The 20,505-nt window shown below is 33.7% G+C and overlaps 1 protein-coding gene across 8 annotated transcripts in view; it reads left to right on the forward strand.

Annotated features, from left to right (window-relative positions):
• LOC106883147 (cyclin-dependent kinase 20) overlaps positions 1-11,423 on the forward strand; it is a 55,783-nt gene extending 44,360 nt beyond the window's left edge. For 6 of the 8 annotated variants that reach the window (XM_052967235.2, XM_014934046.3, XM_014934048.3 and 3 more), the window contains 4 exons: positions 68-119; positions 712-783; positions 2,380-2,535; positions 4,925-11,423. In XM_052967235.2, the coding sequence (XP_052823195.1) occupies positions 68-119; positions 712-783; positions 2,380-2,535; positions 4,925-5,104 (460 nt within the window). In that variant the 3' untranslated portion in view covers positions 5,105-11,423. The remainder of the gene's footprint in view (positions 1-67; positions 120-711; positions 784-2,379; positions 2,536-4,924) is intronic. The other 2 variants (XM_014934050.3, XM_089350996.1) reach the window with 1 other exon arrangement.
• Positions 11,424-20,505: the final 9,082 nt, after the last annotated feature.

A 20,505-nucleotide genomic window follows, 5' to 3' on the forward strand; every position in this document is an offset into this window, starting at 1 on the left:
TGTTGCATTTTATTTGCAAATATTTTATATTTATGATTAATCATAAAGCCTTTTATTTCACTTTCAGGGCTGTAGGCTGTATTTTTGGAGAGTTATTGAACAACTCCCCACTTTTCCCAGTATGTCTACTTACATCATTTCATTGTTATATGTTAACATTACATGTTTTGATATAATTTTATTTACATATTTATCACCTCTTGTTTCAATCTTGTTGCCCAATTTCAATACTTCTCTCAATTTGTTGTTAAAATAGCATTATCCTAAATTATATATTCCAATGACCAAGGATATTAAATGTCTTCCTTTTGGCTAAAGAGTAATGAATTCTTATTCTCTTGCTGGTGCTGTGAAGATCCCTTGAGGAGGTTCTGAGTCACACACACCCCAATTGTCTAACAATATAGCAAACCAGATATGAGGGACTATCTCAATGAAGTAGCAAACATACCTAAAAGCTTATTGCTTTTAGTTACCACTGCTGATATACTGTGTTTATCAGCAGATATTTTCACTAATATACTTTTTGTTTTAATAATTTGTTGATTGTTCTTTTCTAATTTACAAATTAATATGAATAAAAACTAACCCTAGACTCTTAAATATTTTTCTCTTAAGTGAAGCATAAGAAGGTATTAAGTGAATTTAATGACTTGCTTTTATGTTTAAATAAATAAATAAATCTGTTGTTTTTTTGTTTCCTCCTATTAGGGTGATAATGATATTGAGCAGCTGTGTTGTGTATTGAGAGTTTTGGGGACACCAACTGAGAAAACATGGCCGGTAATCATTGTTAAATTTTAGTGTTTTTCTAATAAACCATAGTATGTTGCAGTAGGTTAGTTTTGAGGACTGTTATTAAGCATTTGGTGCACTAAATGCCTTACAATATTTGATTCAGTTCCTCTGACTTCAAGTCTCATTAGACTTGGTTTACCCTTTCATATAGTTAAACAATAAGTATTTCTATCATTACAACTATTAGTCTTATATCTGGCAAGAATCAGTGTCATGCATTTCTCATACAGAGCTTCTATAGTGTCTCGATTAGAATATGTCTTTCATCATGGTTTAATCTTTTTCTTTATAAAAAGAAAGCACAATAATATGGGGTAACTAAAAAGATGATATAGTACAAATACCAGTTAATACAGTATAACTATAAAGCCAATAACTTCCACTATTGTAACTGCCAGTACTACTGAGTATATTAAAATTGTAAACACCACCTGATAGTATGTAAATATGACCTAATATAATGTAATGGAAAATACAGTACCTAAAGCTACTCTATTGCACACCTGTCCAAATTATAGCATCATGCAAAACAAGTTATTCTCAATCATTTGTTATTTTCAATACCAAGGCAATATTATATTTTTCCCATCTCTGTTTCTCTTTCTCTCTTCCACACACACACACACACATTTGAAGTTCTCAGTACCTTAAAAAATTCCTTAAAAGATATTAGATATAGATAACAGAGAAAGCTTACATATGATGCTACTTTCAATTTAAGTGGTTTAATTTAGTCTTGAGTAACAAACGTTTGTTTACCATTTTATTTCTCTTTCATTTATTCTATATTTGAAATTTCAAAAGTAGAACACTTAGAAAGTGTCATTTGGAGGCTATATTTAGTGGTAATGAATTGGACAAAATGCCTTGCAGTATTTAGTTATGGCCCTTCACATTCTGAGTTTAAATCTCATCCAGACCATCTTTGCTTTTGATTCTTCTAGGTTTGACAAAATAAAGTACCAGTCAAGTACTAGAAATGATTCAATCTAGTATATCCTGTCTCCCAAAAAGTAAACCTTGTGCCAATTTTAGAAATCGATATTTAAGTACAGGCATAATGATGTGTTAAATCGTTTGCTTTATAACCACATTGTCCTAAGTTCCATGCTACTGTTAAGCAACTTGGCAAAGTGTCCACAACCACAGTCTCAGCCTTATGAGCAAAATTTAGTTGTCAGACCCTGAAAATTAATTTGCTTGCTTGCTTTTGTAAGATTGAAAATATTAGTAAATTAAATGAAAATCTCAGTTGCATCTCTTTATGACCTCTTTCAAGGTCAATAAAATAAATACCAGGTTAAAATTTTGGTGCCCTAGCATGGCTTCAGTCTAGAGCTAAAACTAGTAAAATCTTCTCCTCTCACACATGCCAAAAACTGACAGAATAGGATTCCTTACATTTCAACTAAGTTGTTAGTGGTAGGAAGGACATCTAACTGTAAAATTAAATCTAACAATATTTAAATAGATGTAAAACAGTTAAGAGCAATTTCTTCACTCATCTATGTAGTTCTGACAATGAACCAAAAAAATTTGTTATGCAATTTATTTTAAAATTTTTTTATTTTGTTATTGAAGGGAATGTCCGAATTACCAGATTTTAAGAAGATTACTTTCCCAGAAAATCCAGCAATTCCTATCAAAGAAATAGTTCCAGATGCTTCAGCTCATGCATCAGATCTACTGGGAAAGTTTCTTGTGTATCCTTCAAAAGAGAGGATAGCAGCCAAAAAGGTACATTCTTAACATTTTGTTGTGGCTCATGGCTCATTTAACTGTATTTTAACGTGTGTGGAAATGAATTTATTGATCAGTCCTGTTTATATCAGTACCATATAAATTCGTGTATAGGCCGTAACATTTTCTGAGAATATATAGTAAAACCACCAGGGAACTTATCTACAAAATCTTAATACAAAATATATTCCACTAATTCAAAATACACAATTATACAGAAATTCCTTACATCAACAAGTTAGTGTACAAGTAAACTGAAATGGACAGGTATTACATAGGCAAACTCATACTGACTAAAAAACACGAAAGTATGTTGATGATACAATTGAATGGTTACCAAAGGATGTTGATGATACAATTGAATGGCTTCATAAGTTTGTGGCTAATGAATTTAAGATTTGTGACTTATAATTTGTCAGCAATCAGAATTATAGATGAAAAGTAATGTTTTGGCATGCCAACCAATGTCACTGCAGATTTTACAGAACATCTCAGTTTACAGAACATCTCAGTTTACAGAACATCTCAGTTTACAGAACATCTCAGTTTACAGAACATAAGTAACATCCCCTGGTAGTTTTAGCTTGCATTGGTGATAGGACTAAATTAAAACTTATTTTTAAAAAGGAAGCTACACCAAAGGTTAATTTTCCAAATACTACACTAATCAATGAGCAACTCAAAATATGGATGGGTGAGAATTTCATATATGTTTATTTAGACAAAATATAGTTAGAAAGGCTTCACCCTCTACTTGAACCAACATCTTTGTTAGCGAGGGATCAATTTTGTGCACATTTGTGTGAATCACTCAAACGAGAAATTGTTATCTCAGGAGGATGTGCCATAATTCTACAATGATTAAGATGTTTCACTCAATAATATTTCTAAAAGGCATTTCAGGAAGTTATAAAATATCTGGGTGGTTTAAGTAAACAAAGAACTGATGAAGGAGAATACGCAAGTGTAGATATGGTTATTAAATGATGCTTGGGAAAGCATAACCTATGACATAATTTTAAATTCTTTCAAAAAATGTATTAGTTCAAATGAACTGGATTGAATTAGGGATGAAAAGCTATTTGAAGAGTCTTTTCAGGGGTATGAGGATGAGAATTGGATAGCTCTCTACTTAACAGAAAAGAACTGGAGAATCATTAGTGTGTTAGAGCTGAGCTTAGTGATGATGTAATAATAATAGTTTGAGAGAGTGATACTTGACAGGATTATTGGTGAAATATTCTATATTGTATATTTTTTCAAATGTTTGTATTAAACTTTCTTTGGTTATCACATTGTTTATGGATTGAATGTTGTATATTTTTTATGGACAATTAGTGAATAAAAGATACATTATAAGAATATATTTCTGTTAAAAACATTACATTTTACATATCATTTAACATTGCCCTCAATAGTAGTCCATGAAATATTTTGTTTAACTTCATACTATAAACAGCATGCTTTATTCATTCATTTACTAATCATTTATCATTTCTGAATCTCATAATTTACTGTGGGTAAACAAACTATTTGAATCCCTCTTGACAAGATGGCAGAACCAATTAAATATTGTTAATATTTATTATTGCACTATATAGAAATTGTATAGGCCACCATAGTGTATTGTCTGTTTATTGTTGATATGTAATTTGCTCCCCTTGATACATTTTAAAACATGTTTTACATTAGTAAATATATTTGATATAATTAAAGTACATGGTGAGGGTGTGCACATGCTAGGGTAGATAGTGTGTTACTTATTTTGCTATAAGTAGATGTCAGAAAGTCAATGTTACATAGATTATATTTCTGCTTAATAAATTTTTCACAACAACCAATTTAAATACATATTACTCTAAGCACTGTGCCAATTATTACTCTCTCTCTCATTTTCAAAATAAATAAATAAATGCTTCAATTATTACAAACTCAAAAAAAAAAAAATGTTTTCTTAATTAGAATCTTAAAATGGAACATTTTAAATTTTCAGAAAGTGGAACATTTCAGACTACTCCATCCTGTGTTTCATATATAAAGATCATGAGACATTATATACAAATATATATTTTGTATATAATGTTGTATAAATTTAGATCTTTAATAATAATAAAAGATGGGGTAGTTTAGTTCTTAAGTTTAATGTGCAACCCTGATTTGTAGGTTTAAAAATCTGACCCCCCCCCCCAAAAAAAAACATGTATTTTGAATTAAAAAAGGTATGAAAATTCTTATCTTCAGAATAAAAATTTCTGAAATTATGAGCATAATCTTCCGTTATTGGATCAATTTTTAAGGTACTTTAGGCTATACACATTAGGTTATACACATGAAAGAAATTTTTTATCATACTCTTATACCTGCGATTTTCTTTTACTATTTGCAGGCTTTACTTCATCCTTACTTTTTCAGTGTTCCTCTTCCGTGCCACCATTCAGATTTACCAGTGCCTTACAGAGGTTGGCAGATGAGACGTAGACAACAAACACATGACTACAATCCAGATATTCCTTTGGAAAAATCTCTGCTACCTCTTGAAGCATTAACTTTTTTTATGAATCAATAACGGACTTTTATAGAAATTAATAGCATTTAAAATATACAAATCTTATGATTCTTGTCAAATTTATGCTTTTCTCCAACTCTATATCAGTTTTCAAATCTTTCATTAAAAAAAAGGGGGAAAGCAGCTACATTCGATCATTTTACTAAGAATGATAGTTTATTGTGGATGAAACATTGTATTGATTGACTGATGTAAAGCCATTGGAATATAATCACCAAACTTCAAGGTGATTATATTCCAATGTGTTAGGTTGCTATAAAAAGAAAAAAGAAATATTTAATATTCCAAGAAGCCTTTAATGAAGACTCAGCTTTGCAATGAAGAGCTTTATCCAAAACATTAGATATCTCTTCTCATGGCCTAACTTTTCCTTCTATTTATAACGTTAAGCTTCATAGATGAGATAAGGATAATTACAAAGAGATTGTTGTGGAGACCAACACAATTATATCACAAACAGATTATGATGATGATCAAAATAAAGTGTTTATTCTTTTATCAGAAATGATATATAAATTCTGATTCTTAAGTTTAGATAGACACCTATCCACTTGACATTTGCAGCTTCCTTAATGATTATTGATGTTTATCCTAATTACAAATGAATGAAAGGATGAGGCAATCACTTAATACTAAAATAATATGGAGTAATCAGACTATTAACCTTAGCTATAATGTTTCTTTCTTGGTTTTTGTAAAGTATATCATGAATATCTTCAGATGATATATATACATATCAATAGGTATGAAATGAGATAAATTATTAAGATATCATTGATAAAAGAAATGACTAATAAAATAATCTCAAGCTACTAATGTTATCTAACTAGAAGAATATGTAAAAGCTTGTGCGATGATGTTTTCTTTTAACAAATGTATTTTCCTAATACTTAATAAGTTTCTTTCCACTAACATCTTCATTCCATGCTATGAAATCTGTCCTCTGTAATATTTCTCAAAAAGAGAAAATCATTAACCTTTAGTTTTTAATAATTATCTTCATAAAAAGCAAGTTAATTCTCTTTTTATATATTTTTTGCTCTGTTAAATTTCAGTTTTTGTGCTTCTGTATAATCAGAGCTTAATCGGTGAACTTGTAATATCTTCTGTGAACAAGGTTAATTGAAATAGGCAGTAAATAAGTAGTAAACTTCAATTTACTACAGCATGTTAATTAAATATGACTGATTCATATTTTAAAAGTTTTATATTTTACAAGTGTAGCTTCACTGATGTGTGACAATTACACAATAGATAAGATTTGATATTTTGGTTAAGAAGTTAGTAGAGTAAGAGTTAGTAAATGGTGTCAGAGTTATTTCCACGAACCCAAACTATGTTACTGAGAAGATAAGTATTGACCTCTTGAAACCTTTTGATACTGACCCAGGTTCTATGACATAAACTTATTGTTTTAAAGTGATCTAAATTATGATCTTCCATAAAAATTTTATTCTAATTTGTTAAGACCCCAGCTTAATAATGATAAAGTTATTTTACTAAACACTTCATTATTTTAATAATTAACTGAAACAAAGGCAGCATATGTTGACAAAAATATGGTAACAAAAGAGTTAAGGTCTTTCATCCACTGTGGCAGAAATTCAGTTTGAAAATCACTCAGTAGACAACAGCAGTTAAAACATGGATGTGTAAGAAAGATTACTTTGGTAGGTAAATTATTTAGTGTGAGTTCTAGGTGAGCACTGTAGAAGTGATGAAGGTATCAAGTTGCAGGGGTACAATGGTCCTGTTTAACAAGTAACATTTGATTCAAGACATAAAAGACAGATGGAGCCCATAGACAGTAAATTTGAAGCAACGTAGTTGATATTAAGGGCAACAACACTGCTTTTTCCAAAGCATTTAAAAGTGAGAGCCACCATTTAATGACATGGCAAGCAAATCTGTTGTAAATCTGAATCTGGAAATCATTTCAGTGGTTAAGGAAGAAAGAGATCAAGAGAATCTAGATAATAACGAAAGTAATTATCTGCAACAATTTCTGTCACTTTTGAGATGTTGGAAATGTGTGCGTGTGAGAGGGAGAGAGAAAAAGAGTCAACAGTCAAAGAAGAGTGGGGTTATGTCTGGAACTGTTTGAGTGTGATGGAAGAGACACCACCAGGACTAGTCACTTTGGTAGGTTTGAACAATCAGAGGACTTTTTTTCAGTGTATGCAGTGTGGAAGCAGAACTCATAGCAGTATGGAGGCTTTGTCAGAACGAGTACTACTTAGTGCACTGTCTTGGTAGAGGAATTGAGGATAGGAGGATTTCTGTTTTGGTAAAAAAATCTGTTTTTATTTTAAAGGTAAGACAGCTAGCAGGTTGTGTGGTGCTTGACAATATCTTTTGCTTTTCTGATTGTAGTGGTGAGTTACAGTCTCCAAGTTGGTGACTTCTTTTTGTTTTTCTGGTCTGTACTCTATTAGGGTAATATCATCATCATTATTATGTTAATAACACCTATAAGGACGTGCTTTTTCCATTCACCAAAGTGAATGGAGCTTTGGCCAGGAGGAACTGATGTCACCAGACAGTAGCCAATGTTGATCAGATGTTTTGACCCTGAACCATAATGCCCTCCGACTGGTAGGTCAGCAGAGGTGACCAAGTCATTGCTCCTCACCTATCTCTTCCTGGTTTCCAGCTGAACTCCTTTCTCTTACTTCAAAGCCAACAAGAGACTCTTTCAGCTGCCTTTCCCATCTTGTGTACAACCACCCTTCACTCCTTTCCTCTCATTCCAATGGCTGTAAGCGTCCTCCATGCCAACTAAGCAGGGAATCCCCAACAGCCAACCTCAACTGAGAAAAGCCATATCTGCCATCCCTTATCCCTGCAAGCCTGCAGAAGGCTCCATTATTTGGCATGCTTCCGTTCATGGGCCTCGTCACATCCCTCTTCCCACAGGACTGAGTTCAATTAAGATCATTATGTGCTTTTCTTTAGACTTTATTATAAATAATTTGCATGCATCAGGTGACCACAGTTCTTGTATTTATTCTGCTTCACTATTTCATTAGATTTTAATCAGATTGATTTCCCATATCACCATATAGTTTATTTTAGATTTTAACTATTCTCAGTATGAATATCTTGAGACACTAGTATTTTCCTCTCTGCTCATATTTTCCATTGACAACCCTTTCTGTGTTGTCAGTCATTACTTCCTTTCCTCTGAATCACTTCCTATTGATATTCATCCCTCATTCTTAACATGTTTCATATCTACCATTGACCATCCTTCTACCTTTGTTTGCCAATCACTATAATCACTCTTGTGTAATCACTATAATCACCCTTGTGTACTTCTGACCACCTCCATCCCTATCTTTGTTTTCCCTCACACCACTCCCATCCATTACATCTCTTCATCTTCCTCTATCTTCTGTATTATTGTGCTGCTCTATCCCTTTCTGCACTTCCGGTTACCACTTCTATTGATATCTATCCTTCATTCTTCTCAACATTCTATTTACTCATACTTACCATTGATCATCCCCAACCTTGTTTACTATTCACCCCTACTTCTATTTCTAACCATTTATTTTCAGCTTCCATTTTAAGTGAAAGTGAAAATATTTCACTAACTTCAGTAAGTACACTACATCACACACAACCTGGCATTCCTCTAAAATCACCCATGCTTTTTTATCTGTATCCATGCTCTCTTTTAAGCACCTTCTTATTCCCATCCATCCTTATATAATGCAAGGTAGACATGTATCTCCTCTATAACAACAAGTCTGTTCCTGTCCCTTCCTGACCTCTCAACATTTTGCATAATAAAGTCACCTTTCTCTCTACTATGCCTCTTGTCAAGGGGTGGGAGAAGAGTTCTTCAGTCTTATGAGTTACATGGTGATCTCACTAGTGCTGGTACCACAAAATAGCACCTCATACACTCTGTAAAGTGGTTAACATTAGGAGGGCCTCCAATCATAGAAAATATTCCAAAACGGAGTCACTTGAGCAAGATGTATCCTTTGACCCATTAGACCCTATCAAACTGTTCAACCAATGCCAGCATGGAAAGCAGATGTGAACATTTTTAAGATAAAAAAAATAAATAAATAAAGAGTGAATTATTTGTTCATTACTATGTGACAGTATTTAGCAAAGCATCCTAAGCTTTCAAAAGAAATACTACAGTTTCATGGACATAGATGATACTATTTTGTGTTATGGGCACAGGAGTGGCTGTCTGGTAAGAAGTTTGCTTCTCAACCACATAGTTCTGAGTTAAGTCCCACTGCATGGCACCAGTGTTTTTCTACTATAGCCCTGGGTTGACCAAAGCCTTGTGAGTAGATTTGGTAGACGGAAGCTGAAAGAAGCCCATTGTGTGTTTGTGTTTGTCTCCCACCACTGCCTGACAACTGGTGTTGGTGTGTTTATGTCCCCCATAACTTAGCAGTTCAACAAAAAGGACCAGCAGAATAAGTACTAGAGATTGATTCATTCAACTAAAATTCTTCAAGGAAGTGCCCCAGCAAGGCCACAATCTAATGACTGAAACAAGACAAAAGACATAGAAAATAAGTGATTTTAAACTCTGATTTATTTGTACAACTAATACTCTTGAGAAAGATATGAACATTATATAATCCTATAACCCTAAAATGTGTAGCAAATACTGATGTATTATTATTTCAAAACATTCAAGGATTGACAGAATCGCTAATACATTGTAGATTGGTTCTGGGGTCAGCTCTGCCTTTTATCCAGTAGTACTGGGATTGATGGTACTGATTAACTTCCTCCTCACAAAGCTACTGGCCTTGTATCTAAATTTAAACAAACTAAACAAGTTAGATGGGAAAATAATATTAACCCTTTAGCATTCAGATTATTTTGTCAATTGTAATGCTTATTCATTCACATCGTTTTGAATTAATTATGCATTATCTTGTGGCTTGGTGATTTCGATGATGTGGTTGTTCATTTATTAAATGACATTGTAGAGTGGGTATGAAAGGCTGGATCTGGTAATTTTGAACATAAAACAGGTAGAATATTTTGGCCAGATATGGCTGGTTTAAATGCTAAAGGGTATAAAGCATTTTTGCAATTTATTAATGAAAATTTCATTAAATTTTGTAAATCAAGCTTACTTGAAAATAGAAATTCTTAAACTAGTAAAGAGTAGTGAAAGTTACTTTCTTTAGAAAATACAATTAATCTTAGGTTTCCTCAATTCCATAATTAATTCCTTTGAATTGTTTTGCTGTATTTCAGGCTAATGTTTTGTTACAGTTTAGGAAGAACATAGGTGACTTTTCCATTTTTCTAAACCTAAATAATACTGATAGAGAAAATAACTATATTTTCTCATTGTGTAAACATGTCAACAATTTAGGGACAAGTTATAATTGCTATAATTCAATGAAAAAGAACATAATTTACCTTAGTGAACAGTAAAAAAAAATGGAGAAAAGGAAAAAGGAGATCAATGAATAAGCAAAATAGTGGTATATACTCTCCCTCAGTTATATATCACACCAAGAGGAACTGGTGTTTCCCTCTAAAAATTTTTGAGACCCCTCTCTAACACTTAGCATTATTGCAGGTGATTACAAAACTAAGGTACTGGAAGAGTCAGGTAATATCCTGAGTATTTTTTGATACTTCAGGGAGCCGAGACACTGATAGAGTCAAAAACATCCTTGTCACTGATCCAGCTGCCACCAATTTCTCGAAAGCCACATGTTGAAAAATGTAAATTACCAACACGTTGTGGCTTGTTTTATTCAGCTACCTTTTCTGCAATATTAAGGACATACACTGGAGAAAATAAGTCACTAATGGTGGCATTCCATGATGCATCTGCCTCTAACCCAAAGGCAAAGAGCAAGTCCTATCTTCCTCAGACAATCTCACAGGCTCCAGGGTTGAGGGGATATTTGCCCTGGGTGAGGCTCATATAATGATTAGATTTATCTCATGGCAACAATTGTGACTCACATTCAGTTGATATGATAATCCACAAAGACCTGGAATCAAGGAGCTTAGTACAATGACACCTAATCCTCCCACACATATCAATTCCAACTCTGAAGGTGGTGGAGATGGAGATGCAAAGCTCATCTGGGCTAAGTAAGCCACCAATGTTTGCCAAGGACAAATCTTTAGAAAATTTAGCACTATCCTGAAGTTTCTCAAAAATTTGTAGGAGCTAATGTTATGTTATATAATTAAATGTAAGTATGTCTCTATTTTGATTATTTATGTTCTGATTTTGCTTTTCTCCTTTCTTCACTGTATATATTTGTAAATTATGTTCTTTTCCACCAAATAAAAGTAAATAATTATTTCCAATAGTCCTATTTTGCTTTGAATGCAGTTTCAGTGGACTAATGGAAGTGAGAATATATGTGGTATTCAGTTTAAATTTATTTATTGCTTAGATTTTTTATTGAGTAATTTTAGTGTTTTAAAGAAAGTGTACCTCTTACTTAACACATTTGAATCCTAATGAACTACAGTAAGATAATCACTGAGGCTTTTTTGCAAGAAGATTAAAATGCAGTTGAATTTATAAACAATTCTACAACTTCCTTTGTAAACTAAAATGACTAAAAAACTGGCAGTTAAAATTATTGATGAATTGTATTATTGTACAATGTTTCTTGACTTTTCTGGCTATCTTTTAAGATAAAGAAGAATTAAGAATTAGATATGATTTTAATTTTAAGAATATATTCAAGAGCAAAGTTTATTTGGAGACTTGTGTTAAATTTTATGGAGAAAAAGACTGCCTTATCAAACAGAAATTTAAAAACACTTAAAAGTGATTATTAGTTAACTAAGTTTTAAATTTCTACTTAAATGAAGGAATAAGTATAGGAATGTACACACGTACATTATTACGGAATAAACACAGAACTTAAATATGACAGTGAAATATATTCAGTTAATTAGACTGTCGATTTTAGTGATATAACCCATGTGTATGCCAACCACGCACCTCTTAAATAGTGCATTTTCTAAGAAATAGAAGTCTCCCTAACCTAACCGAAGGTAAGTGATGATTAAACACAGCAATGTTTGTGTATCAATAGTGGATCAAAAGCACATTTCAAATGAATGTGCAGGTCTGTAATTACATCAAAATCAATTTTATTTAACCATGCTACTCTTGTTACTATAATGTACTCACTCTCCCAAGAAGTAGTTAATCACCTTGTTAAGATTTTCTTTTCCTTGGCATTGTTTGATCATACCAATAAAAACAGAACAAGTATAAATAACCTGTACCCAAAAGGTCATTCTTCTTCATCATATTAGCAGCCATAATTCTATGTTGTTATGGTTAGGCAGGTCTGCATTAGAGCATCTTGTTATTCCTTTTAAACTTGTTTCATATCATCTACAAGACAAAACATTCTAAGATTCTACCACTTTTCCTAGGTTTTTGGTGTGTTATAGATGATTTCCATACTTTTTATAAAAACAATAAGGCAAATGTTATCAAATCCTGTGTAAATATCAAACTTGGTCAGAGTTTCTTCAAAGAATATATATATCTTTTATCCTTTACTTGTTTCAGTCATTACACTGTGACCATGCTGGGGCACTGCCTTGAAGAATTTTAGTCAAACTTATCAATCCCAGTACTTATATTTTTTGTAAAGCCTGGTACTTATTTTATTGGTCTATTTTGCTGAATTGCCAAGTCATAGGGATGTAAACACAACAACACTGGCTTTCAAGCAGTAGTTGGGGGGGGGGGGCACAGATACAAAAGCACACACAGATATATATATTATGGATACTAAAAAAGAAGTGGCTTACACCTGGTAGCTTCCATCTTCTGCCTTTTATTTGCCATATGTATATATATATATATGTATATATATATATATATTTGTTCATAGAAAAACAATGGCTGACTGAAAATGGGATCAAAAAACTACCTTGGCCGAGCCAATCTCCTGGCATGAGCCCAATTGAAAATCTTTGGAGCATACTAGATAGAGCTATACAAAAAACTTGACAGAAACCTAAATCTAAAGATGAATTGTTTTGATTGTTGCATGAAAAGTGGGCAGAAATTCTACAAGTGACAATCACAAAGCTCATCAGTTCAATGCCAAAAAGAGTTTCTGAATTAAAAACTGCAAAGGGAATGTCAACTAAATACTAAAGTATGTAGTCCTACCTATCGATTACATTTCAACTATTCACTTTGCATATTAAATAAAAGATTTTGAAAATTAAAGGTGTCTATTTACTTGCTGCATATCTGTGTACATAACACATTCTTTCAGTTTCCATCCACTCACAAGGCTTTGGTTGGTCTAGGACTACAACAGAAAATACTTGCCCAAGGTACTATACAATGGAACTGAACCCCAAACCATGTAGCTGGGAAGCAAATTTCTTAATTACAACCAAATCTGTGCATCATAACAAAAATGAGAAAGCAAAAATAAAAAATGATTGTTGAGAAGTCTGAAACTAAATGTTTACACTTGTAAGATGTATATTCACTTCCATAAATTAATGAAAGGATTACCACCATTTCTTATAATTCCATACACAAGCCTTACTTCCACTAATTAATGCTTACTGTGACCATCAATAACAGGAAATGGCATGGTTTAAGCTCACTGCTTCCAAGTCCTTCCCTTGTGGTCTGTGTATGGACCACTATGTCCCCATATTCTAGGAATGTCACAGACTTCTGTCACCTCAGAGGCTATCCATTTTCTTCCATTCCTAATCTGGAGGAATGGATAACAGCGGTTTGAATGGTGCAGCATCACTACTGTCTGCATTTTACTACATTTGTACTATTCCACTTTGATGGTACTGGTATGTCTAGTGGACCTTTGTTCTTGTACAAAGCTGAGCATGCAAGGTGCTATGGCAATGCTAGCCAGTTATATAAATACAGATGTTACATTTCTGTTCAATTGCAAACACCAGAGTTTGAACTTACCTGGCAGTAATATTTTATCAATCAGAGATTCCATCCAAAGCCATTTTCTGAATTCTCATTCCCTCACTTTTATTGTTAAGCAATCCACAATAGTTGTCCCAGGCTCCCTTGCCATTGTAAGCATGGCTTCTGCAATCTCACACTTCATTTCTTTCTTCCTTTGACAAGTGTTAGATTCCAAGTCTTCTTTGCTTTAAAACATATTCTAGCCTAGTTTATCAGTTCATCCGGTCTGTGAAAAATTCTCACCTCTGATTTCTCATCCCTAATCAACAGCTCTACATCATCCATGAAAGCTTTCTTAGACAAGTGGATCTTTATTTAATGATGATGCCATTGTGCCTCAAAGGATGACTTCCCTTCCATGAATGATCATAGCCACATGTTCTATGCAATATGGTACACCAGGGATCCAGATTTTTAGACCATACAATCAATGTATCCATCATTTATAAAAAAATGTCATAACTTGTCTGGTAACAATGCCAATATTTTCCCATCTACACTTAGTAAGAAAACTGGCCTCTGGCCTGAACTAGTTAAGAGTTGATGAGTTCTGCTCTTAGGGGAGGTAGATACTTTCTGCTCATGATCACCTCTTTCGAAGCTCTTTGGAGAACAAAGAATAACATGTTGGTTAGAGTAGATTTGGTATGGCAGGCATCTTGTCCAGAGACCCTTTTATCTTTGATAAATATCTGGGATCTTGCATTCAGATATTTCCAAGATTAAATTTTGCTCCTGGTGCTGTTAGTTTTGGTATCCTTTGGATTAGTGGTACAGAGATATCTCAAAGATTGTCACTATACATTTTGTACGAGTGTCTCCACCTTTGCTACATATCAATTCATCATTTCTGCTATCCTGAAACACATCTTTTGTCAACTTGCAAAGATTTTCAAAAAACTTTCTTTGGCTCTACCACCTGAGCCTTCTTTCTCCCCTCTTCTCAATATGTACCAGCTGGCAGAAGAACTTCTTAACATCATCTGAGAGCAGCTTCCATGGTGCCTTTTCTTCTTCACATGCCTCAATCCACCTAGTCCTCAGAGATTTCTTTTCCCTCTTCACTTCTTCTATAAGGTGACTCCTCCTGCTAGTACTTTCTGGTATATTCTTCTTGTCTCCATTTAGTGTGCGTGCCAAACATTTCCTTACCAGTATTATATATTAGTAGCTGAGGTCACCAATTGTGGTGACTGAAGTGACATGCCATATCACGTCAATTTGATGTAGCCGACTACCAAATGTAGCGTGTAGATGTAACGCTTGAAGGTTCTCACGTTGGAGTAACCAGTGAACATTGAAGAATCAACACTAAGAAAGAAGAAATATATATATATATATTTATTCGTTTGTCTGACAGGTAGTTAGAGATACAGCAGTAATTGTAGTGGCAGTGACAAGTTCGCTTTGCAGGTTGGTAACTGATAGTGTAGCAGTTGCTGTCTGTCAGTAGATAGGGAAAGAGTAAGGAATACAAAGTGCTGACTGGAAAGAAAGAAAGGTGGCATTGCCTTTCTTGTGACCAAAAACTTCTCTTCATATGTCTAGTGAAATACGAAGGGAAGTATTGCTCTTTGGTCATAGCTGACACAAAAGAGGAAGAGATAGGAAATGCTCTGTTATATAGACTATGGTCAGTAATGTAGGTCAAACCCTAAACAAAGGATTGACCTTTCCTTGACCAGCACAAGTCCTTGGGGGTCAAGTGTTTCCCCATCAATCATCTGGTGTGGAGATGAAAACAAATTCCCGCTTGTTTCGACAAGCAACAAGCAGGGGGATTTGGTTTCAGATCTCAGGCAGGGCTAAGAGAGGTCCTTACAGATTGAATCAGCAAGTAACTGGAGCTCTTCTTCCACTGTCAGTCCCCTTTTCTTGGTTCCCATCTTCTTCAGTATTGCATTTTCAAACTCCTTGTAGGCTGACAGTTCATTTGCTTTTGGTCATTTAATCTTCCCTCACCTGTCCTCACTATCCTCTGCAGGTCTTTTGAAGTAATCTCTCAGAAGTAAAGAATATGAATACTTCCAATTCAAAATCACTATTCCAAGGTTTAATCTACAACTCTTTGTTATTATCAGTGAATTTTAAAAATCATAAAAAAGATACTTTTCACCAAGTATTTCCTCTACTAGTATTTTATACATATTCATTGATTATGGATCCTCTTTACCATAACAAATGTTTCTTCAAAGACAAGAAATAGCTGTCAATAAAAACTTAAGGTACAATAATGGAATGTTAGAAAACAATCATTCTAGTTCTGGAATCTTCTAGTCACATAATGGGAATGGATGTAATTGAGTTCACTACATTTAATTTGCTCCCCTCTTGTTCTGCTCAAGAAAACACCATACAAGGCAATGTTGAAGTATCTAGATGTCTATCTCCCTGTCTGCTACTATCATCAGAGTATGTTTTAACAAAAATGCAAATAAAGCAGCTGAAATTCTTGAAGAGAAAATGCTTAAAATGATTATGTAAACTAGTTGAATAGGAAATAAATATCTATAAGGTCATCTAACTCCAGCAAAAGAAAATCTATGCAACAATCTTTATATAGTGAAGTCTTCTCCAAATAATTCTTTATAACAACTCCTTTTGCATATCACATGAAAGTAGTGTATTTGAAACACCAATTTAATATATCAAATAGTTTAACAAAGTTGCTTATGTCATTTAGCAGTAATAACATTTTCTTAAGGCTTTTATTACTACAATGAATATAAAGTTTGCAATAATATTTGTAACTGGAACACAAGGTCCCCAAATAATGTCACTTTCTGCTAGATTAATATTCTTTTAATTTTGTTAGTCTACCAAGATAAAAATCATCAGGTGATATAAAGGCAGATCCCTAAGGATTTTGGCTTGGATAATTTCTTATTTGATATTTAGTTGATATTTATTTGATGCAGTAGAAAATTTTTTAAAATAAAGGTGAATAGTTTTATAAATAAATGTGAAGGATTTAGCTAAACAGCTTTATGAAAATTTTGCTGTGAGAAACTGAAGAAATTTGTTCTTCTGATGCATTAATAGTATATTTCTAGACAGATCTAAAAGTAAAACATAATGGAAATATTCAAATGTACTAAATATACTTCTCAAATGTCATGTATAAGAATGGAAACAATTTAGTGAATATTTACTTCAATTATTTTTGAAGGAAAGGTGTCAAGCTGGTAGAATCAATAGCACACCAAGCAAAATGCTTAGTGGTTTTTCGTCTGTGTTCATGTTCTGGGTTCAAATTCCGCTGAGGTTGACTTTGTCTTTTATCCTTTCAAGGTGGACAAAATAAGTACTAGTTAAATATTAAGGTCAATGTCATCAACTAGCCCCATCCTCCAAAATTTCAAGCCTTGTGCCTATTGTAGAAAAGACTATTTCTAAAAGAAGTGTTATTAAATTAGAAATTCTAAGTCCAAAATAGGAAAGTAATAAACAAAAAGAATCTAAATATCAACTTGCAATATCAAAAAATATATGTTATCTGTATAAATTTCCTGTCTCATCACTTACAATTTACAAACAGGCACAGGCATGGATGTGTGATGATGTTCACTTAATATCCACATGGTTTCAGGTTCAGCCCCACAATGCAACATGGGCGAAAGTCTTCTACTATTACCCCAGACCAACTGATCTTTGTGAGTCTGATGGATAGAAACAATATTAAGTCTCACACATATCTGTGTGTGTGTGTGTGTGTGTGCATGTACACATGCATGCAAATATACATGAATGTTAGTATTTTGCCTGTCATCATTTGAGTATAGTGGTGCTGATACTGACATTCTTTGTTCAAATTTATCCCTTTGTGCTTCTGGAAGACAAAAATCCCTTACCTGAAAAAAAGTGAAGATTAGTGACGGGAAGGGCTGTAAAATTCTGCCTGAAAATCAATTCCCACCCAAGATATACTAACATGAAAAAATAAGAGGATGTGAAATAAATGAATGGCCACAAAGATACATAGAGACAAAAATAGCATCAACTTCAATGATGTAAGAACACACATTAGAGATGTTGCCCCAATAAACAAAAAGAAGGATGGTCACAGGTGGAAGGCTTTCATCATAAATATTTAATTCAATCAAAGTTGACTTGAGGGTAAACAACTGTTTCCAGCAATTTGGAAGGAAAAACAAATGTGTCAGTCAGGCATCATCTTATATCTGCTTTCCATGCTGGTATGGATCGGATGGGTCTTCATAGTGTGAGTCATCTTCCATTGGGAGCTACTTTAACCATAAACTGGTGCTCATATTTGGTTTGGTTTCTACAGCTGGATGCCCTTCCTTTTGCCAACTGTTTTACAGAATGTGCTGTGTGCATTTCCTCATGGCACCATACTAGAAAGATTGAGCAGCCCTTGGTGAGACAGGACTAGAGGGATCCTACAACCCTACACTTTCTCAAATTGGGGTGCATTGTATGTAATAAATGTAGATTGTACACAGTAACGTAAAACATGTAAACCAAGATGGGAAATGAGAGAGAACAATAGCACCAGAAATGGGTACAGGAGATGGGGAATAGAGGTGTAGGCATAGGTGTCATTTGCTCAGAGGAATGAGAGAGAGAACAATGACATTTGAGCAGAATGGATATAATGAGAGCAGCAGAAATGTATTGGGAAGAAGGCAAGGATATGTAGGGGTGATGCTGGAAGGGCAATCTTTGGTAATAGCTGAGGTGGTAAAAAGTAAGAATGAATGGGTGAAAAGAGCAGTACGATGGGAAAAGTCAAGTAGTAGTGGCAGGGTGATTGACAATAGCAAAAATGGACAACAGTAGGGATGGGTGATGAGATAAAGGCAAAAGTAGGTAAGGGGTTGCAATAAAGGTGGTTTATGAGAGAGAGAGAGAGAGAGATAGAGAGATTGTTGGCTGGCAGCACAGCAGAGTGAATAGTACATTTGACAGACAGATGATAGTGATCTAATTCAGCTTTTTGAAGATGAGGAGGCAGAGTTATGAGAATGGTGCTATTAGCAGTGACGGGGGGGGGGGGGGAGATGACTGATAAGGAAATAAGCAAGAGGAAGGAAAGTGAGTAATCAATATATGTCAAGATTATAAAGCAGGGTACAAAACATTGCATTTCTAAAAGTTACTGTTTGTGTTAGAGTACATGTTGCTATGAGTGGGTGGATCTGCTGTAGACCAGTATGGTCTTTTATAAGGTGCAGCATCTTCAGATCAGCTTTCACCACTAGTAAGTCTTCCTTGATCCCCGTCTTCCATAGGTTCCCTTAAGTTGTCCTTCATGCACATTACATGCCCAGCATCGATGTAGTCTGAATGGTACCAGTGAAAGAATGTTTATAAAAAATTTGTTATACATGGAAGCACAAGTTATTGTCAAAGTATTACCTTTGAGATAGCAGTTTACTCCCAGTATTTCAAAGTAAAAAAAGTCATATAGTTAAGAAGCTCACTTTGCATCAATGTAGTTTCAATTTCAGTCCTACTGCTCGACACCTTGGGCAAGTATCTTCCACTATAGCCCCAGGTCTTGTGATCACAGCAGAAACTGAGTGGAAGCCCATTGTGTATGTGTGTGTGTGTGTGTGTGTGCTTGTCCTCCCACATTGTTTGACAATCAGTATTAGTTTGTTTGCATCCCCATAACTTAGAAATTCAGTAAAAGAGACCAGAATAAATACCAGGCTTAAAAATTTAGAACTGGGTAGTGACCCATCACTGTTGCTGTCCAGTGATTGAAACAAGAAGATAAAGCATAAGAGTTCTAAAAGAGCATAAATTTTAATCAGAAGAAACCCAATGGAAAAGTCCAGAAATCAATAGATGAATTTGAATATCTACTAAATATAATGGAGAACAATCCAATTCAAACAAACTCTGACAGTAAATATTGAAAACTTTCCATAAAGTCACTTTTGAAAGACAGCTGTCTTGAAATATTGTTTGCAAAGATTATTTTAATAACTGAAATTTTATAATGGTGTTAAATATATGTTATATACATTAGAATATAACAAATATAACAAAGATGGAAATGGAGAAAATGTACAAAAATAATCATTTTTTTCTCCAATATCACAAAAAGAAATGTCCAGCTCAATAGAATAACTGAGAACAAAATATTTCCAAGCAAATTTTCAATTTTTAGAAAAGCTTTGATTTTAATCAGAGTATGTATAAAGCTAGTTCAGTACTACTTGATTAAAGCTCTAATATAATTGACATAAGCAGTCTGAAATCCTGAGTCATGCAGTATTGCATGCATAGTTTAGTGTTCTGTCCAAGATTAGAGACTATGAAGGCATTAAAAAAGTGAAGAATTCATAATAGAGCAGTAATAACAACTAAATATGTGAATAGTTTTATTCTGGATGTGTCAAAACATATATACTCCTATTGAAAAATTGTATACCCATACATTTTTCAAACTATTGCACTATCTCTATTTTCT

This window comes from Octopus bimaculoides, chromosome 4 (genome assembly GCF_046866305.1).
Source record: "Octopus bimaculoides isolate indiv1 chromosome 4, ASM4686630v1, whole genome shotgun sequence".
Taxonomy (NCBI): Eukaryota; Metazoa; Mollusca; class Cephalopoda; order Octopoda; family Octopodidae; genus Octopus; species Octopus bimaculoides.